Raw genomic sequence first — 23132 nt, forward strand, 5'->3', positions numbered from 1 at the left:
CTGTTGCAGGAGGACAGCAGCGCAGTGGAGGGAGAGCTGTGGGCAGCGGTGGAGAAGGGGGGAAATATCCCCCCCTTCTCTCACCTGATGCCACAGCTCTCCCTTCACTGCGCTGCTGTCCTCCTGCTGGGGGGGGGGGGGTCACCTGGCTACATATACTGGGCACATATAACCCTGACTACATATACTGGGGACATATACCCGACTACATATACTGGGCACATTACCCCTGGCTACATATACTGGGCACATATACCCCCTGACTACATATAATGGGTACATATACCCCCTGGCTACATATACTGGGCACATATACCCCCTGGCTACATATACTGGGAACAGGTCCTCTGGCTACATATACTGGGCACATATAACCCTGACTACATATACTGGGGACATATACCCGACTACATATACTGGGCACATTACCCCTGGCTACATATACTGGGCACATATACCCCTGGCTAAATATACTGGGTACATATACCCCTGGCTATATATACTGGGCACATATACCCCTGGCTACATATACTGGGCACATATACCTCTGGCTACATATACTGGGCACATATAACCCTCCCTGACTACATATACTGGGACATATACCTGTGGCTACATATACTGGGCACATATACCCTGGCTACATATATTGGGGACATATACCCCTGCCTACATATACCCCTGGCTACATATACTGGGGACATATATCCCTGGCTACATATGCTGGGGACATATACCTCTGGCTACATATATTGGGCACATATACCCCTGGCTACATATGCTGGGGACATATACCTCTGGCTACATTTTCTGGGCACATATACCCCTGCCTACATATACTGGGGACATATACCTCAGGCTACATATACTGGGCACATATATCTGCTGGCTACATATACTAAGGACACTGGCTGTTTGCCATTATGTGCATTTACTGGTGAAAAGCTGTCTCTTATTATGTGCATTTACTGGTGAAAAGCTGTCTCTTATTATGTGCATTTACTGGTGAAAAGCTGTCTCTTATTATGTGCATTTACTGGTGAAAAGCTGTCTCTTATTATGTGCATTTACTGGTGAAAAGCTGTCTCTCATTACGTGCATTTACTGGTGAAAGACTGTCTCTTAAAACGTGCATTTACTGGTGAAAGGCTGTCTCTTATGTGCATTTACTGGTGAAAAGCTGTCTCTTATGTGCATTTACTGGTGAAACGCTGTCTCTCATGTGCATTTAGTGGGTAAACGCTGTCTCTCATGTGCATTTACTTGCCATGCCCACTTTTGTCGCCGCAGCGTGCAAAGTTTCCTCGAACATGTTGCCCCCTACCCATTTGACTGGCCCCTCATATGTGCCAGTCTAGAACCGACCCTGTACCCCTGCCTAGTGCCTACATATACCCCTGGCTACCTGTTCTGGGGACATCTCTCCCCCTGGCTACCTGTTCTGGGGACATCTATACCCCTGGCCACCTATTCTGGGGACACCTATAGACTTTGGGGCTACCTGTTTTTGGGGAACCACTGCTGTCAGATTAAATGTATTTTGGGGAACTGCTGCCAGATTATGTGTATGTTGGGGGAATCGCTGCTGCCAGATTACATCTATTTTTTGGGAACCACTGCCATATTATCTGTATTTTGGAAGAACCTCTGCCAGATTACTTGGATTTTTGGTGAAATTTTGGGGGAAGGGGAGGAAACACTATGGCAGAGCTCAAACTTCCCTGGCAGACCTTTTACAGCAATACTAAAAGCATGTATATTTGGCCCCACCCATGACCACGCCCACATTCTGTTGCGTGACCACACCCATTTTTCGGCGCGGCGCAGGGGATTTTGTCAGTAAAAAAAAATCTTTTGTCAGTAAATTTGTAGGTATTTGTCAGTAAAAAATAGCGTGAAAGGTTGGGAACACTGACTGCAGGTGTAACACTGTGATACAATGTAAAGCAGTCAGTGTACAGCTTGTATAACAGTGTAAATTTACTGTCCCATCAAAATAATTCAACACACAACAATTAATATTTAAACTGCTGGCAACAAAAGTGAGTACACCCCTAAGTGGAGAATGTCACAATTCTGCCCAATCAGACATTTTCCCTCCCCGGGGTCATGTGATTGGTTAGTGTTATAAGGTCTGTGAAGTGACTGGGGAGCAGGAGGTGTGTTACATTTGGTGTTATCGCTCTCACACTCTCATACTGGTCACTGGAAGCTCAGCATGGCTCCTCATGGCAAAGAAACCCTCTGAGGAGCTTATAGAGGAATTCTGCCCAATCAGACATTTTCCCTCCCCGGGGTCATGTGACTGGTTAGTGTTACAAGGTCTCAGGTGTGACTGGGGAGCAGGAGGTGTGTTACATTTGGTGTTATCGCTCTCACACTCTCTCATACTGGTCACTGGAAGCTCAGCATGGCTCCTCATGGCACAGACCTCTCTGAGGAGCTTATAGAGGAATTCTGCCCAATCAGACACTTTCCCTCCCCGGGGTCATGTGACTGGTTAGTGTTACAAGGTCTCAGGTGTGACTGGGGAGCAGGAGGTGTGTTACATTTGGTGTTATCGCTCTCACACTCTCTCATACTGGTCACTGGAAGCTCAGCATGGCTCCTCATGAAAAAGAAACCCTCTGAGGAGCTTATAGAGGAATTCTGCCCAATCAGACATTTTCCCTCCCCGGGGTCATGTGACTGGTTAGTGTTACAAGGTCTCAGGTGTGACTGGGGAGCAGGAGGTGTGTTACATTTGGTGTTATCACTCTCACACTCTCTCATACTGGTCACTGGGGACTCAGCATGGCTCCTCATGGCAGAGATCTCTCTAAGGAGCTTATAGAAGAATTCTGCCGAATCAGACACTTTCCCTCCCCGGGGTCATGTGACTGGTTAGTGTTACAAGGTCTCAGGTGTGACTGGGGAGCAGGAGGTGTGTTACATTTGGTGTTATCACTCTCACACTCTCTCATACTGGTCACTGGGGGCTCAGCATGGCTCCTCATGGCAGAGATCTCTCTGAGGAGCTTATAGAGGAATTCTGCCCAATCAGACACTTTCCCTCCCCAGGGTCATGTGACTGGTTAGTGTTACAAGGTCTCAGGTGTGACTAGGGAGCAGGAGGTGTGTTACATTTGGTGTTATCGCTCTCACACTCTCTCATACTGGTCACTGGGACTTGGCATCTCATTGCAGAGACCTCTTTTAAAAAAAATTATTGTTTGTAGAGATCAGGGGCGTAGCAATAGGGGTTGCAGAGGTTGCGACCGCATCAGGGCCCTCCCTCAACTGCAGTATTAGCTCTTTATTGGTCCTGTGCTCATAATAATCACTTCTATAGATGCTTTGAGTAGTAGTGATCACTAACAAGCTGCTCCCCATCCCCTTCTTGCTCCTCTGACACTGTAGTTGCCATTGGCAGGGATTGCTATGTATAGAGTGCTTGGGGGTAATCAGTAACAAGCTGCTCCCCATCCCCTTCTTGCACCTCTGACACTGTAGTTGCCATTGGCAGGGATTGCTATGTATAGAGTGCTTGGGGGTAATCAGTAACAAGCTGTTCCCCATCCCCTTCTTGCACCTCTGACACTGTAGTTGCCATTGGCAGGGATTGCTATGTATAGAGTGCTTGGGGGTAATCAGTAACAAGCTGCTCCCCATCCCCTTCTTGCACCTCTGACACTGTAGTTGCCATTGGCAGGGATTGCTATGTATAGAGTGCTTGGGGGTAATCAGTAACAAGCTGTTCCCCATCCCCTTCTTGCACCTCTGACACTGTAGTTGCCATTGGCAGGGATTGCTATGTATAGAGTGCTTGGGGGTAATCAGTAACAAGCTGTTCCCCATCCCCTTCTTGCACCTCTGACACTGTAGTTGCCATTGGCAGGGATTGCTATGTATAGAGTACTTGGGGGTAATCAGTAACAAGCTGCTCCCCATCCCCTTCCTGCACCTCTGACACTGTAGTTGCCATTGGCAGGGATTGCTATGTATAGAGTGCTTGGGGGTAATCAGTAACAAGCTGCTCCCCATCCCCTTCTTGCACCTCTGACACTGTAGTTGCCATTGGCAGGGATTGCTATGTATAGAGTGCTTGGGGGTAATCAGTAACAAGCTGCTCCCCATCCCCTTCTTGCTCCTCTGACACTGTAGTTGCCATTGGCAGGGATTGCTATGTATAGAGTGCTTGGGGGTAATCAGTAACAAGCCGCTCCCCATCCCCTTCTTGCTCCTCTGACACTGTAGTTGCCATTGGCAGGGATTGCTATGTATAGAGTGCTTGGGGGTAATCAGTAACAAGCTGCTCCCCATCCCCTTCTTGCACCTCTGACACTGTAGTTGCCATTGGCAGGGATTGCTATGTATAGAGTGCTTGGGGGTAATCAGTAACAAGCTGCTCCCCTCCCCTTCTTGTACCTCTGACACTGTAGTTGCCATTGGCAGGGATTGCTATGTATAGAGTGCTTGGGGGTAATCAGTAACAAGCTGCTCCCCATCCCCTTCTTGCACCTCTGACACTGTAGTTGCCATTGGCAGGGATTGCTATGTATAGAGTGCTTGGGGGTAATCAGTAACAAGCTGCTCCCCTCCCCTTCTTGTACCTCTGACACTGTAGTTGCCATTGGCAGGGATTGCTATGTATAGAGTGCTTGGGGGTAATCAGTAACAAGCTGCTCCCCATCCCCTTCTTGCACCTCTGACACTGTAGTTGCCATTGGCAGGGATTGCTATGTATAGAGTGCTTGGCGGTAATCAGTAACAAGCTGCTCCCCATCCCCTTCTTGCACCTCTGACACTGTAGTTGCCATTGGCAGGGATTGCTATGTATAGAGTGCTTGGGGGTAATCAGTAACAAACTGTTCCCCATCCCCTTCTTGCACCTCTGACACTGTAGTGGCCATTGGCAGGTTTTGGTGCTCCGTATCAATTGTTACGTATAGAGTGCTTGGGGGGCCCCATGTAAACTTGCATCGGGGCCCACAGCTCCTTAGCTACGCCACTGGTAAGATGGCCCAGTCTATAAGAAGATTGCCACCTCCCTGAAACTGAGCTGCATTACGGTGGCCAAGACCATACAGCGGTGTAACAAGACAGGCTCCCCTCAGAACAAGCCTTGTCATGGCTGACCAAAGGGGTTAAGTGCTCGGTGTCCTATACAGAGGTTGTCTTTTGCAAATGTAAGTATGAGTGCTGGCAGCATTGTTACAGAGGGTGAGGAAGTGTGTGTGTGGGGGGGGGGGGGGAGGGAGTCAGCCTGTCAGTGCTCAGACCATACACCACACAATGCATAAAATCAGTCTGCATGGCTGTCATCCCAGAAGAAAGCCTCTTCTAAAGAAGATGTACAAGAAAGCCTGTAGTGTGCTGAAGATAAGCAGACTAAGGACAGGGATAACTGGAACCATGTCCTGTGGTCTGATGAGACCTAGGTAAAGTTATTTGGTTCAGATGGTGTTATGCGTGTGTCAAAACCAGGTGAGGAGTACTAATATAAGTGTGTCTTGCCTACAGTAAAGCATGGTGGTGGTCGTGTCATGGTTTTGGGCTGCATGAGTGCTGCTGACACTGGGGAGCTACAGCTCTTTGAGGGAACCATGAATGCCAACATGTACTGTGACATACTGAAACAGAGCATAATCAACTGCCTTTGGAAACTTCCAAGATGACCACTGCCTTGTTACAGAAACTGAAAGTAGAGGTGCTGGACTGGACAAACATCATGTCTCCAGACCTAAACCCTATTAAGCATCCCTGGGTTATCCTCAAACAGATGGTAGAAGAGCAGAAGGTCTCTAACATCCCCCAGCTTCATCATGGAGGAGGGGATGAGGATTCCAGTGGCTCCTGTGACACTCTAGTGACCTCCATGCCCAAGAGAGATAAGGCAGTGCTTAATCATGGTGGGCACACAAAATATTGAAAGTTTGGGAACAATTTTGACATTCTTCAGTCTTGCCCCTTAACCCTCCTGGCAGTAACCACGACCTACACTCGGGGTAGCCACCGCAGAGGGTTTCTCTGCCTCGGGAGGGATTTGTTGAATCAAATTTGCTTTAACCTTTGTAGCTAGCACTTTGATAGCTACCATTGCCTGCCTCCCAAGTACGTCCGCTCTCTTTTGATTGCCCCTGATCACCACCGTTATACGTACCCCCCCTCCTCCCCCCAGATCCCACAATGGCGCAGCCTCTCCAATCAGCTCCAGGCTTCGCTATGGGGACGTTCAGGATTGCGCATGATGTCGATGACGTCAGACGTCATGTCCGATCGTCGCCATAGCGACAACTGAAGCTCATTGGGGAGGCTGCGGCTCTCGCGGGAACGCGGCTAGGTAACGTATAGCGGCGCCGATCGGGGGGATCAGAAGGGTGCGGGGGACTTGGGGGACAATGGTAGCTAGTCTAGTGCTAGCTACAAAAACTACAGCAAATTTAATTCAAAAAATCCCTCCCCCGGATGCAGCCTCAGAAACTGCGTACCGCCAGGGAGGTTAAGTTGGCCACACACTTATAGATTTGCAGCAGATTCGACCATCAGATAGATTTCTGGCAGGTGCCCGTCAAGTCCAATCTGACAGGAATCTATCTGATGTGTGCCACACACTAATGAAATCTATTGAAAATCTATCTAAATGCATTATTGTACCATTAAATCCAATGCAACTCTATAGGCCATCGATCTGCTGCCAGCAGCATATCGACCTAGATCTTCCATTCTGTCAGATAGATTAAATCGGCCACAAATCGATTAATAGATTTGAAAGAATCGATTTGTGATCGATCAATCGATGGCTGAAATCGACCAGTGTATGGGCCCCTTTATCTGTCGTGCACAATCTAATTTTACCATAGACATAGGTCCATCATAGTCTAGGGCCAATTTTAGGTGGAAGCCAATTAACTTATCTGTATTGTGAAGATGCGGTGAGTGCTGGGCACTGGAAGCCTGACAGCCGTTTTGCGCACCCTGCGCTTCTACGGAGGCTGATGTTTGCTCCACTTCACACTACTGGTATGCGCCACCTATGTTACCACTACTGAGTGTATTGTCATATGCACAAATTCTGCAATTAAAATGGAAATAGCAGCGCCAACTTCCTTCATTCTCGTATACACTACTAACTTATCTGTATGTTTTGGGGATTTGGGAGGAAACCGGAGTGCTTGGAGGAAACCCACACCGACACGGGAGGAACATACACACTCCTTGCGCTCTTTTGTAAATGTAAATGTTGGAAGATATGGCTTTATAGCGAATAACGCACATCGCTGCGACACTTTGCTCGTTGTATTGCTGGATGTGACTCCTAATCAATAAAATGATCTCATTTGATCAAAAACCACAAATCCTCAATCTTCTTGTAAGATTTTGTATGAAAGCGATAAATGGTTTTATGGAATCTAAAGTGGCCTCAAAGGAACGCAACTGAAGCACATGTGGCTGCGATAAATCAACTGCTCCAAAAACCAAGAATGCAACGCGGCCAAATAATAAGACGTAACTGTAATATCGAAGTGCTTTCCCATCGTGTCATTATTTAATGATGGCGGAGCTGGCAAGAGGAAAGGAGAATAAGGTAAGAATGGGATGTGTTACATAAACGTTGGATGAGAGGCCATACGCTGGATTCACCAACCTATGTTACGTTTTTCATGCGCAGATAAAGCGCACATAAAGTGTAACTACTCAAACACGTAAGCAGAAACTTTTTTATACTCGCAAAGCATAGCATTTCTGGTAAACGCTGAACAGGGCAGTAACGTCATTTATTTGTTGTTAGATGAATGTGAGTTGTGTTATTCATGTAACCTTGCATTATGAACTTTGCGTGACTAAACGCTACATGGACCATGTACACTTGTAATTTACACGGGGGTTGATTCACTAAGCTGCACTGCTACAGCAGCGAATTTTATAATCTCCAGCGCACACTATGCAGCCATAGCTTGCGCTGCTAAATAACGTTACGCTACAATCGTTTAACGAGCGATTTGTTAAACTTAACGACCGATCCACTGAACCCGCCCTGAGGCGGGTCCAATAGCTTCAAAGAACGAGATTCCTGCACATTGATTGGCCCAGTAGGCTGCCTGTCACTTGACAGTCAGTCTATTGGCCTGCTGTAGCAACACAGCTTAGTCTTTTATTATTTTATGCATAGGCTTCAATGCATTAAGCATGCCCCCATTTGGTAAAGCAGAAAACAGATGATTTTACCAAGCAGTTTGTGAAATGCAAATTCACTGAAGCTGTTAATGCATGGAAAACTAAAATGACTGACTAAGAAGGTAGATTACCGACTTGTGAGGCAAATACCTCAATAAATGTCAATTCACAAAGATTATAGCATGCTTTAGAAGGGATTCATTTTAGAAATTTTTTATTCGAATGCATTTTGATTTTAACTTTATTTTTTCGCTACAAGATGGTGCTACAAACACTATCCTGGATTATCAGGAAGTCTTTAATCTCTATTTTGTTTTTTTACTTTCATTATTATGAATGAACTTGGCCCCTGATCAGAGTCATGTCCATTCATTCAAGGCACGTTGATTGGCTCAGGGAACATGTTTTCCTTCACCTATCGCTGCCATGTGAATTCCGAAGTGAACTAACTGCGGGAGTGAGGGGATGCACGCGTACCCGCCGCAGAAATACAGGACATGTATATATGTCCAGATAGACTAGACTATCGGGGCTCCTAAATGATAAAGTGGTTAAACATTGGCAACATTTTAAGAAAACTACTGAACTATAAACACATGTGTGGAAAACCCGGAATGAGGTAAAAAAAAAAAGTCTAAATTGAACTGAACAGCCCTTAGTGAATTGAAGCCATACACTCTAATGCCAGGAATGACACTGTGGAAATCCAATCATAAAGGGAGGAGGCCTTTATCGGGGCTACTGAACTCGGCTGCTCATCTCATTCATCTCTCCTCTCGCTCTTCCTCTGCTGCTCCTCTCTGCTAAGCTTGTCATTGGCTGCCAATTAACCAGAGGTTCCAGTTCAAACTCTTAAAGTGATCCCCAGACTAAAAATCTACTCAGCAGCACTGAAAAGGCTTGGTGTTTCTTTCACAGTTTCACAGCATCAGAACTTTGTTTTTCTTATCCAACCCTCATTTTTAGCTGCACAGAAGACAACTGCCCGGGCATTTTTCCCCTGATGCTGCGCAAAGCATGATGGGATTTCTGATGTCTCGTTCCGCTGTTTTGGTGCAATTTTTTTTTTAAATTTTGAATTTGAGGTTTGAAGCCTAGCGTGCGCAGCTGGGAGGACACAGGACACAGGACAGTTGGAACTGTGTCTCCTGCTCCCTGTCACCTCCTTTCAACCAAAAAGATGGCTGCCCCCATGAAATCACAAACATTTGCCTGTTCTTTATAAACAGGGTGGGTGAGAGATTATATTACCTATCTATTTTAATTAACATAACTAATGTAACTTAATGACAGTATAAAAACAAGGAACACCAAGAGCCCCAATAGTGTAATATGTACTGGTAAATGGTTACTAGATAGAGTAAATATTAATACTCACAAACCAGGGTTACCATTAGGCAACCACTGTAAAGGCAGGTGGGGAGATTTTCCTGACCCCACTCAGGAATAAGAAGTCGCTCTCTGTAGATGAGAAAAAGGGGGTTCAACCCTCCACCCAGGGTGGACTCAATATTATGCAGGAGAACAGAGGCGCCAAAAGGATAAAAGGAAGCTAAATGAGCTTAAAAAACAAATTCTTGGTAAATAGAGGAGGTAGTGGTGGACTTACCTCCTCCAAGTAGACACACAACGACTGTAGTAAACACAGTCAATATATTTTATTTATGAACTCCAAATATGCAACGCGTTTCGCAGGTTTGATCCCGCTTCATCAGGCAATAACAACGGAGCAATAGCTGTAAACAGAGATAATGGGCTCATAACCCATGTGTAGTCATACAGTCATTAAATTGTATAAAAATAAAATATATATAAAAATTATAAATAAATGTCAAACAACAAAGGTGAAATAGGTATTAAAAAGTGGGGGTGATTGGGATAAAAACAGTGGAAAAGGTAATTGTGAGCAGTGATGAGCAAAACTGTTAATATTCTTTTCGCATAAAATCTTGCAATAATAATGTTTAATTCAAATTTCAAGTAAACAATTTTTTTGGGGGTGGGGGGGAATTCCCGTTAACGTGCACGTTTTTTGCGTACATATCCACGAAAAAAACACCGATCTTTTGGGCTAGAATAAAAATTATTGTTTTGGACGCTTTGCACTAAAATATAGTTCTATATGTTTTCACAATAAAATATTGAGCTAAAAGCAAAGAATGTAAAAATTAAAGATAAACCTCGAATCAAAAACCGAATTCTCAATGCAAAAATTCACAAGCAATGGAAAAAAAATGAAGGTATCATAAGGAAAGACAGCTGGGACTTACCATATGTGGTCAGTAGAAGAGCCAGGCACCTCTGTGAGGGCTCACTTCCAGGAATACTCATTTATACTAGTTGGGGGGTTGATTGACCAATCACAGTGCTTGGTAAATGTGCTGAGTCATTCTGCACATGTGCAGATGCAACTAGCAGTTGCTGGTGCCATTTTAGAATAGGGCAGGATTAAGGGCAAGTTCATTTTAGTGATGCAGTGCCATCTAGTGGTGGATTGTAATATATGTATATAGGAGATTGTATGATAAAGTGCATAGTAGAGCGTAACAATTACATATTACCTGAACAGATAAAATAAGTACCTGCAAGACAGGTTAAAATGATGTGATACATGTAAAATAATAAGATAATCAAAGATTATTAATAATGCATACTATAAAAATATATAAAAACCTCAAAGAAAAGCATGATATAAAACACTAGGAAAGATTGTCACATCTGTGTCACTTGATGTTGTAGCATCATGATATAAGTAACCATATTGTTGTCTATCCATCCATAGGTTTTTGCAGTTTTGTGGCAATGTATTGATTGTTCATATTTTACAGTAAAAATATAAAACTGTAAAATCATAACATCAGAATTTAAAAAATTAAAAGAGAGGACTAGATAAAAGTGTGAACGGAACAGTATGAATATATTGCTTAGAAAATTAATAGATTTTTTCTAGGACCTCGTTTAATCCTTCTGGAGCGAGTGTCCTAAGAGTCTGGATCCAGTACATTTCTAGTTTTTTGAGTTTCTCAAATGCCGCTGCTTCTGATTGGTTAATGGTGTCTATTAAGGTGATGGGAAAAGTGTCGGGTTTGCTCTGGTGCATGAGGTGAAAGTGGCGTGAAACACTGTGCATGGGAAATTTATTAAGAATGTTCCTTTTATGTTGGCCGATTCGGCTCCGGGCTTCTTGAGTTGTTCTGCCAACATACTGGAGATGACAGGCACAAGTAATCACGTAAATAACGAATTTGGACTGGCAGGAGATGTGTTTCTTTATGGAGTAATGGGTATTGGTGACAAATGATTTAAATGAGGAGGTATTGGAGACAAAGGTGCATGCTAGACAACGGATGTGGTTGCAGGACCAGGATCCTGGTGTGGAGGGGGCTTGGTTAGGTGTACTTTCAGTTTTGTGGCAGCGGAGTCTGCTGGGGGCTAGTAAGTTACGGAGGTTGGGTGCTCTTCTATAAGTGATGAGTGGCTTATTGGGTAGAATGGGTCTGAGGTATGGGTCCTGGAGTAAAATTTCCCATCTTTTGTTGAGTATTGATCTGATGCCCTGGTGTTCTTTGCTAAATTGTGTGATGAATCTGGGGGGTGGGTTTGCATCAGTATTAGGATTGGGTACTGGGTATGAAATGGAGGGTTGTTTAGCTTTATGGCATGCATCGCGGATGAGTTTTTTCGGGTATTTTCGAGCAGTAAATTTCTTGGTAAGTGTTTTGGATTGTGTAATATAATCATGGTTATCTGTGCAGTTTCTGTATATGCGTCTGAACTGGCTGTAGGGTGTATTTTGGGTCCAAGGTCGGTGATGAAAGCTATTGAAAAGGATGTAGTTGTTGGAGTCTACGGATTTGAAGAAGGTCTTGGTTTTGATTTTACTGTGTTCGGTGAAAATCGTTAGGTCCAGGAAGTCGATGGATACAGGGTGATGTTGTGAGGTGAATTGAAGGCCGGCTTTGTTTGTGTTTAGAAATTGTATGAATGCGGGGATGAGTGTGATGTCACCTTTCCAAAAAATAAACAGGTCATCGATGTAACGTTTGTATAGTATAATGTTGTCGGTAAATGGATGATCAGTTTCTATTAGTTGTTGTTCAATGTAGCCCATGGTGAGGTTTGTATATGATGGTGCAAAGGAGCTACCCATAGCTGTGCCGCTGGTTTGGTGGTAGTATTTGTCAGTATGTTTGTTTAGGCTGAAGTTCCCCTTTAACTACAAAGCTCTCCACAATCTCTCTCCCCTGTACATCTCCTCACTAGTTTACAGATACCAACCCAACCGCAATCTCTACTTTGCATAAGATCTTCTGCTATCCTCTGATAGAATTACCGCCTCGCATTTACGCATACAAGACTTCTCATGTGCTTCACCCCTGGTTCTCCTGCCACATCTCTCACTCTCCAACCATTGAAATCTTTTAAGGACAACTGCAGCGAGAGGTTTATGGAGGCTGCCATATTTATTTACTTTTAAGCAATACCAGTTGCCTGGCTGTCCTGCTGTTTCTCTGCCTCTAATACTTTTAGTTATAGACCCTGAACAAGCATGCAGCAGATCAGGTGTTTCTGACATTATTATTAGCTGCATGCTTGTTTCTGCAGCTAAAATACTTGTTACTTAAAGCAGTATCGTCACCATAAAAATCAAATTTCAACAGCAACTGGTCTGAGTGTATTAAGTGATAAAGATGCTAATCCTGCATTAAAAACTTTTTCTGCTGTAATGATTTGGAGTTATCACATACTTAAGAAGCACTGGCTCTTTAGTACTCGGTGCCAAAGAATTGCATGCTGGGGGTTCTTTTTATCTATAATCTATTCCTCCTCTTCCCTTTATTTCCCTACCTAGCTGCTTATCTGAAATCCCCTACTCACCTGTGTTTACAAGCAAGGCTGAGGCGACTCAGCGATTGGAGGAGACAAGAAAAAAAGTAAAGGGCAGAAATGACATCACGAGTTAGCCTTAAAGAGAACCCGAGGTGGGTTTGAAGAATATTATCTGATACAGAGGCTGGATCTGCCTATACAGCCCAGCCTCTGTTGCTATCCCAAACCCCCCTAAGGTCCCCCTGCACTCTGCAATGCCTCATAAATCACAGCCACGCTGCTGACAAACAGCTTGTCAGAGCTGGCTGTGTTTATCTCTATAGTGTCAGTCTGCTGCTCTCCCCGCCTCCTGCAGAACTCCAGTCCCCGCCTACATCCCTTCCCTCCCTGCTGATTGGAGGGAAGGGACGGGGGCAGGGACCGGAGCTATGCAGGAGGCGGGGGAGCAGCTGAGACTGACACTACAGATGTAAACACAGCCTCACAGCACAGCTGTGATTTATGAGGGAGTGCAGAGTGCAGGGGGACCTTAGTAGGGTTTGGGATAGCAACAGAGGCCGGGCTGTATAGGCAGATCCAGCCTCTGTATGCAGATAACATTCTTTAAACACACCTCGGGTTCTCTTAAAGAAAACCTGTAACAAAAAAAAACTCCCCTGGGGGGGTACCCACCTGGGGTGGGGGAAGATCTTTTGCATAAATAACAACTGAAGTTTCTTAACTCTTCCTGTACTGGAAACAATATGAAACTCATATCTTTGCTACTAATGTTGTATTTCTTAGCTGTACTACACATACAAATCATTATATCATACGTTTATTTTCACTTCAGATTCCTTTTAAAAGTGGAAAAGAAATACACATTGATCGTGGACACATCAGATTCAGGTTAGGGTCGGTTCAGACGGGCGGCTTCCGGCGTCTCGTCTCCTCTCGCGGTGTGTTGTTTGAGGGCTCTCTGCAGCAATTGGCAGTGTCCTGTCGCGACCGGCGTTTTTAGTCCCTAAAGACGCGGTGGTAAATTGACCCTAGAAGCTGCATTTGACGTCTAGGGTTGCCTGAAATAAAAAGGGAAAATCGGGATCAGAACGCCGCATTTGCGCAATCTATGGTAATCGACTGTAACTGCACAATGTTAAACGCTGCCAATTCGCCTGAAAGGGAACGTTTAACCGACGAGTCCCGGAGGCTTGTCGGTAAACGCTGCCAAGCGTCCGTGTGATCCACCCCTTAATGAATTTAAAGTGAACCTTAACCCTGGCAAGTAAAAAAAGTTTCACTTACCCGGGGCTTCCCCAAGCCCCCTGCAGCCGCCCTGTGCCCTCGCTGCTCCTCAAGTGTCCTCCGGTCCCCGCTGCGGGTTAGTTTTATTTTCGGACAACTGGGAGTCGGCTCCCAGCCACGCGTATTCTCCACCTTGCCGCCGCCAAACTTGTCCTGCGCAGGTGCATCCTTGCCTATAGGCTCCTCTGATGTAAATCTGGGCCTTGGCATGAAAGGGGGGGGGGGGGGGGGAGGGTAAAAATAGAATATTGGTAAATATTACAGATTCTTTACTATTGGCTACTTACAGCACCCACGTTTCCTGGCACCTTTGTTTCACGTAGGCATGTGTGTTATCCTAAAACCAGCCACAATAATCAGAAATAAATAACTCTGGTAAAGTTTAGCATTGCATCTTCCCGTGTGCCCGTCTGTTTGTGTAATCTGGATATGAATTAATATTGAGCAGTTCAGCTGGACAGCATTAAATTGAAGTCATCCACTTAGAAAAATAAAATAATCTAATGAATTATTTGGTAATGCGAATCTCCCGGAGCACCCAGTGAGCGTCTCCGCACTGAGCGCATGTTTCTCACTGTCAAGCTTTGTATTTGCAGTTGCATCTATTTAAAGGATACCGGAAGTGACATGTGGCATAATGAGATGGACATAGGTATGTACAGTGCCAAGCACACATATAACTAGGCTCTGTTCCTTTTTTCTTTCTCTGCCTGAAAGAGTTAAATATCAGGTATGTAAGTGGCTGACTCAGTCCTGGCTCAGACAGGAAGTGACTACAGTGTGACCCTCACAGATAAGAAATTCAGTTTTTATCTCTTTCCTGCTCTCAGAAGCCATTTTCTGCTAGGAAAGTGTTGGAATTTCTTATCAGTGAGGGTCACACTGTAGTCACTTCCTGTCTGAGTCAGGACTGAGTCAGCCACTTACATACCTGATATTTAACTCTTTCAGGCAGAGAAAGAAAAAAAGGAGGTGCTGGGCACTGTACATACCCATGTCTATCTCATCATTTCACATGTAACTTCTTTACTCACAGTTATGATTAAGGCTTTGTTCACATCTAAAATTGAAATCGCTGACGGCAGCGATTTTTTTGTGCATTTTTTCCTCCTCCCGGTGCATAGCTGCGCGCTGTGATTTTGTATAAAGCGCTTTTGCAGAGCGCTTTGTTTTTTCACTTCCTGACGCAAGTCAGGAAGTGAACTCTTTGACCCGAAAAATAATAAATACATTGGGCTCATTTCACGAAGGGGTGCTAACTCAGTTAGCACGTCCAAAGCTTTTATTGATCGCGCGCAAAGTTTAGCGGTGCGCGCGAAACGTTGCACTGGGTGCGACAAAGTCACATCTGGTGCCCCTAAAATGTTGCACCGGATGCGCCTGGTGCGACATTTTAGTCGCACCCGGTGCGCCATTTCACGAGCACCGCTAAACTTTGCGCATCTTAAAGAGCTTTAGGCATGCTATGGGGGCTTTTAGGCGTGCAAAGTTGGTTAGCACCCTTTTGTGAATCAAGCCCAACGTATTTATTCCTAAAGGATACCTGAACTGACATGTGACATAATGAGATAGACATGTGTATGTACAGTGCCAAGTACACACATAAGTAGGCTGTGTTCCTTTTTTTCTTACTCTGTCTGAAAGAGTTAAATATCAGGTATGTAAGTGGCTGACTCAGTCCTGACTCAGACAGGAAGTGACTACAGTGTGACCCTCACTGATAAGAAATTCCAACTATAAAACACTTTCCTAGCAGAAAATGGATTCTGAGAGCAGGAAAGAGATAAAAAGGGGAATTTGTTATCAGTGAGGGTCACACTGTAGTCACTTCCTGTCTGTGTCAGGACTGAGTCAGCCACTTACATACCTGATATTTAACTCTTTCAGGCAGAGAAAGAAAAAAAGGAACACGCCTAGTTATTAGTGTGCTAGGCACTGTACATACACATGTCTGTCTCATCATGTCACACGTCACCTCGGGTTTCCTTTAAAAGTTCTGGGGAAATCGCTATACCAAGTACTTTTTTCAAGCTTTTTGCGGTTTCCTTGTACCTGCCATTATAAGGAAATCACCCCAAAAATGGTACAGGCAGCGCTTTGGTGAGCGGATCGGAAGCAAACCGCTCAGATATGAACACTCTCATTGGGAATCATTGCACAAACGTATTTAGGGCGATTTTGAAAATCGCCAGCGCATTAAAAAAAAACGCAAAACGCCCCTAGGTGTGAACAAGCCTAAAGAGCCATACCTTGCTCTGATATGCGTGAGCTTTTATTTGTGTATTATGATGTTGGAATAAAGATTTTCTACTACTACCATCTGGTGTATCAGGACATCCTTTTGGTTATTGTTGGACTTGGCATCTGATTTTCCTGCTCCCGCATGGCAACAGAACGTGTGTGTAGCGGCCTCATTCTGCTTTCTCCATCCATTTCATACTCTGAATCTCAATAGCATAAGCTGCGCAAACCAGCATAAGGCTAGCTGCACACTAGATATCGCAAAGCGCTATCGCAATCACTAACGTTTTGTGTCAGCTGCGTTTCCAGCGATTAAGCTAATTCATATACGATGTATTGGAGGCCGAACGCTCTCACAATGCTGCATGCCTTGTATTTGGGATTTCCAAAATCACAAGCGCTCTAATGGGCTCAACACCATGGACTTACACTGGCAAAGCGTTTTTGAAAGCGCCAGCGATTGTCGGAGCTCCGAAAACGCACCGAAAATTGCACTAGTGTCCCAGCCATAATACTGCAGCGCCTGTTTTTCAGGCGCAAATATTTATTTAATTCATGCAGCTAAAATTTCCTGTGATTTTTTTGTTGTTGTTTTTTGTTCATTACTTTACACAGATTTTAGCTAATGTAAAATGTTCAGCTAAATGTAACATGCAAACTGCACATGTCTATTTAACTGGTGCAGGATAGTGATCGCATATGACTGAGATAACCAGTCGCGCATGAGATATTACCATTAATGGTTGGACAATAACATGCGATTGTGGTTTGTGCATTTTGCCTTATATGTCTTGTGATGTGCAGTCAAAACAGGAATACACAATAGTGTAACTGATTCAACCTCAGCATTTCCTAAAGGATTATAAGATATTATAAGATAAACAAAGGTACATGAGGTACTAGCCCTGCTAATAAATTGTCTGAAATTCATTCCCGTTATCCCGTACAGCAAGTGCTGAAAAATAGTTTAGATATCTATGAAAATAAAGCAGTCAAACATGGCTACATACAACTGCTGGCTGATATTGGGGTGCACCTATGACTGCTGGCTGATATTGGGGTGCATCTATGAGTGCTGGAAGATATTGGGGGCCACCTATGACTGCTGGCTGATATTGGGGTCCACCTATGACTGCTGGAAGATATTAGGGGCCACCTATGACTGCTGGCCGATATTGGGGGGCACCTATGACTGCTGGCTGATATTGGGGGACACGTATGGCTGCTGGCTGATATTGGGGGTCGCCTATGACTGCTGGCTGATATTGGGGAGCACCTAAGACCGCTGGCTGGTATTGGGGAGCACCTATGACTGCTGGCTGATATTGGGTGACACCTATGACTGCTGGCCGATATTGGGGGGCACCTATGACTGCTGGCTGATATTGGGGGACACGTATGGCTGCTGGCTGATATTGGGGGTCGCCTATGACTGCTGGCTGATATTGGGGAGCACCTAAGACTGCTGGCTGGTATTGGGGAGCACCTATGACTGCTGGCTGATATTGGGTGACACCTATGACTGCTGGCTGATATTGTGGGTATAGAGCTGGTATGGGGGAGCACCTATGACTGCTGGCTGATATTGGGGGCCTCCTATGACTGCTGGCAGATATTGGGGTAGGACTGCTGGCTGATATTGGGGTCCACCTATGACTGCTGGCTGATATTGGGGGTCACCTATGGCTGCTGGCTGATATTGGGGGCCACCTATGACTGCTGGCTGATATTGGGGGCCACCTATGACTGCTGGCTGATATTGGGGCCCACCTATGACTGCTGGCTGATATTGGGGCCCACCTATGACTGCTGGCTTATATTGGAGCCCACCTATGACTGCTGGCTGATATTGGGGCCCACCTATGACTGCTGGCTGATATCGGGGGTCACCTGTGAGTGCTGGCTGATATTGGGGGACACCTATGACAGCTGGCTGATATTGGGGGACACCTATGACTGCTGGCTGATATTGGGGGTCACCTATGACTGCTGGTTGATATTGGGGAGACCCCCATCACTGCAGGCTGATATTACCCGCATCTTATTGGCCAGCTGAATATCAGAGCCCTATATTAGCCCAGAGCAGCCATCTGGTACATGTATTACACAGTTCTATACAATTAATAGCCTATAAGTACAGCAGCGGCTCTGGGCTCTACGCCTGACTTCTCAGGACACAGAGGGGTGATTTGCATATACGATTAATGGAAGAAGACGCGTATTCTGCTTAATAGACGCTCATCTCTGGAATCTGATTCCGTTTCCCAGCCATTGTTTTCTGAATAATGATGTAAGCGGCCAGCGCTCCCCATGTGACCCTCCTGGCCCCCACCCTGCGCTGAGCGAGGAGAGAGGAGTCACGGAGCAGACGCTGCTCTCTGGCGACACCTAGCGGTGACAGCGCTCATTGCTTTGCTGCTCTCTCTGCACAGAGGAGGATGAGAAGCTTCTGCTGCTTATTAGATGAGAGGGGCTCCGGAGGGGGAGAGACAGCCAGATAGCGAGATGAGCTGACCCCCTTCCCGGATCCCAGGAGAAGGAAGGAGAGCTCCAGATCTTCATCTATCCCATAAATCCACCTCTACTGCTCCAATCATCAGTACCCTCCCCTCCCCCTCTGCAGATCTCCCCCCCAGCACCCCCTCTCCACCCCCCAGCCCTCTCCAAGGTGCTGAACCCTCCTCCAGCGCTCAGGGCATACATGGCATCTCTGGGCATATAACAGGGGGACCCCCTAACCCTTCCTACCACCCCCCCCCCCCCCCCCCTGACCTGACATCCCTGTCTGGCTGAGACCACCCTGGAGAGCCTGCAGAGCTGTGGATTCATCATGGCTACCTGCAAGAATGGCTCCTGCTGGACCCCGGCAATGCTGCTGCTCCTCACAGGTATGTCATGTGCAATAATAATAATAATTATTATTATAATAATAATAGTGAATGCTGCATTCCTGACATGTAACTGTACGCTGCTCACGTACCATGCATGCAAGCAATGCCCTGTTATCCCCAATGCCTGGCACAGGATCCATCCCATGCAGCTGTACAGAGTCTACATGTGTCCCAGCATCAGCTGTCCATCAATATAACCCTATACTGTGTAACATGGGAACAATTTCACCTTATAGAAAGGGCAGCCGGCTTGTAATGTCATTAGCAAGACTCGCATGCCAGCACAGACTGCCAGTCATAGTCTAATGTCCTGCCATGTTGTTATTATGTATTTATATAGCACTGACATCTCCTGCAGCACATTACAGAGTACATAGTCATGTCACTGACTGTCCTCAGAGGAGCTCACAATCTAATTCTACCATAGTCCTAGCGTAATGTCCTACCATATTATTATTATGTATTTATATAGCACTGACATCTCCTGCAGCACATTACAGAGTACATAGTCATGTCACTGACTGTCCTCAGAGGAGCTCACAGTCTAATCCTATCATAGTCATAGTCTCATGTCCTACTATATTATTATTATGTATTTATATAGCACTGACATCGCCTGCAGCACATTACAGAGTACATAGTCATGTCACTGACTGTCCTCAGAGGAGCTCACACTCTAATCCTACCATAGTCATAGTCTAATGTCCTACCATATTATTATTATGTATTTATATAGCACTGACATCTTCTGCAGCACTGTACAGAGTAATAGTCATGTCACTGACTGTCCTCAGAGGAGCCCACAATCTAATCCTACTATAGTCATAGTCTAATGTCCTACCATATTATTATTATGTATTTATATAGCACTGATATCTTCTGCTGCACATTACAGAGTACATAGTCATGTCACTGACTGTCCTCAGAGGAGCTCACAATGTAATCCTACCATAGTCATAGTCTAATGTCCTACCATATTATTATTATGTATTTATATAGCACTGACACCTTCTGCAGCACATTACAGAGTACATAGTCATGTCACTGACTGTCCTCAGAGGAGCTCACACTCTAATCCTTCCATAGTCATAGTCTAATGTCCTACCATAATATTATTATGTATTTATATAGCACTGACCTCTCCTGCAGCACATTACAGAGTACATAGTCATGTCACTGACTGTCCTCAGAGGAGCTCACAATCTAATCCTACCATAGTCATAGTGTAATGTCCTACCATATTATTATTATGTATTTATATAGCACTGACATCTTCTGCAGCACATTACAGAGTACATAGTCATGTCACTGACTGTCCTCAGAGGAGCTCACAATGTAATCCTACCATAGTCATAGTCTAATGTCCTACCATATTATTATTATGTATTTATATAGCATTGACATCTTCTGCAGCACATTACAGAGTACATAGTCATGTCACTGACTGTCCTCAGAGGAGCTCACACTCTAATCCTACCATAGTCATAGTCTAATGTCCTACCATATTATTATTATGTATTTATATAGCACTGACATCTTCTGCAGCACTGTACAGAGTAATAGTCATGTCACTGACTGTCCTCAGAGGAGCCCACAATCTAATCCTACTATAGTCATAGTCTAATGTCCTACCATATTATTATTATGTATTTATATAGCACTGATATCTTCTGCTGCACATTACAGAGTACATAGTCATGTCACTGACTGTCCTCAGAGGAGCTCAGAATGTAATCCTACCATAGTCATAGTCTAATGTCCTACCATATTACTATTATGTATTTATATAGCACTGACACCTTCTGCAGCACATTACAGAGTACATAGTCATGTCACTGACTGTCCTCAGAGGAGCTCACACTCTAATCCTACCATAGTCATAGTCTAATGTCCTACCATATTATTATTATGTATTTATATAGCACTGACCTCTCCTGCAGCACATTACAGAGTACATAGTCATGTCACTGACTGTCCTCAGAGGAGCTCACAATCTAATCCTACCATAGTCATAGTGTAATGTCCTACCATATTATTATTATGTATTTATATAGCACTGACATCTTCTGCAGCACATTACAGAGTACATAGTCATGTCACTGACTGTCCTCAGAGGAGCTCACAATGTAATCCTACCATAGTCATAGTCTAATGTCCTACCATATTATTATTATGTATTTATATAGCACTGACACCTTCTGCAGCACATTACAGAGTACATAGTCATGTCACTGACTGTCCTCAGAGGAGCTCACACTCTAATCCTACCATAGTCATAGTCTAATGTCCTACCATATTATTATTATGTATTTATATAGCACTGACATCTCCTGCAGCACATTACAGAGTACATAGTCATGTCACTGACTGTCCTCAGAGGAGCTCACAATCTAATCCTACCATAGTCATAGTGTAATGTCCTACCATATTATTATTATGTATTTATATAGCACTGACATCTTCTGCAGCACATTACAGAGTACATAGTCATGTCACTGACTGTCCTCAGAGGAGCTCACAATGTAATCCTACCATAGTCATAGTCTAATGTCCTACCATATTATTATTATGTATTTATATAGCACTGACACCTTCTGCAGCACATTACAGAGTACATAGTCATGTCACTGACTGTCCTCAGAGGAGCTCACACTCTAATCCTACCATAGTCATAGTCTAATGTCCTACCATATTATTATTATGTATTTATATAGCACTGACATCTCCTGCAGCACGTTACAGAGTACATAGTCATGTCACTGACCGTCCTCTGAAGAGCTTACATTTGGGTGCCGATGTATCTATCAGATATGCAACAGTTTTTTCTTACTGATGCTTTTGTCATTTCCATCCCCATTGAATGGCTACCTATGACAGATCCCTTTAAGGGCCCTTTTCCACTACAGCGTTTGCGATTGCTTAATCGCAAAACCGCAAACCGCTAGTGATTTGTCAAATCGCTACAGTTTGCTTTTAGCATAGGAATCGCGGTAGGTCATTTCCACTACCGCGATTCGTTTTTGACCGGATCGCGATCGCGCGGCGGAGCGATTATTGCCGCGATTTTGCTATGCAGTGCATAGCATAGCAAAATCGCGGCCGCGAACGTCGGGGAATCGCCGGTAATTGCGATTCAGCAATCGCTAGCGTTCAGCGTGAACGCTAGCGATTGCTAGTGGAAAAGGGCCCTAAAGGACCACTGTAGTGAGAGGTACGGAGGCTGCCATATTTATTTCTGTTTAAACAATACCAGTTGCTTGTCTGTGTTCTGCTGATCCTCGGCCTCTAATACTTTCAGCTATAGCCCCTGAATAAGCATGCAGCAGATCAGATGTTTCTGACATTATTGTCAGATCTGACAAGATTAGCTGCATGCGTGTTTCAAGTGTGTGATTCAGACCCCACTGCTGGCAAATAGATCTGCAGGGCTGCCAGGCAACTGGTATTGTTTAAAAGGAAATAAATATGGCAGCCTCCATTTACCGTTCACTACAGTTGTCCTTTAACTGAACACCTCCCCAATCTCTCTCTCTCTCACACACTGCCCAATTCTAACCTCGACCCTGGCAATAACCCCTTCCTGATGCCTAACCTCACCTCCCCGTAACTTTAGCCCCTTTCTGACGCTTGACCTAACCCTTACACCTCCTCATTAACATTAACCCTTTCCTGTCTGTGTGACCTGGCAGCATGTATGTGAGTACCGTTAACTTAAGAGGGCAGACCTGG

The 23132-nt window shown here is 44.7% G+C and overlaps 1 protein-coding gene across 3 annotated transcripts in view; it reads left to right on the forward strand.

Annotated features, from left to right (window-relative positions):
• The window catches only part of SCN3B (sodium voltage-gated channel beta subunit 3), a 75513-nt gene that overhangs the window by 11531 nt on the left and 40850 nt on the right, over window positions 1-23132 (forward strand). For 2 of the 3 annotated variants that reach the window (XM_068242380.1, XM_068242382.1), the window contains exon 1: window positions 18914-19400. The exons of the other annotated variant lie outside the window; for it this stretch is intronic. In XM_068242380.1, the coding sequence (XP_068098481.1) occupies window positions 19343-19400 (58 nt within the window). In that variant the 5' untranslated portion in view covers window positions 18914-19342. Of the gene's footprint in view, window positions 1-18913; window positions 19401-23132 lie in introns of those variants that run through there. 3 annotated transcript variants of the gene reach the window in all.

The sequence above is a fragment of the Hyperolius riggenbachi genome, chromosome 6, assembly GCF_040937935.1.
Source record: "Hyperolius riggenbachi isolate aHypRig1 chromosome 6, aHypRig1.pri, whole genome shotgun sequence".
Taxonomy (NCBI): Eukaryota; Metazoa; Chordata; class Amphibia; order Anura; family Hyperoliidae; genus Hyperolius; species Hyperolius riggenbachi.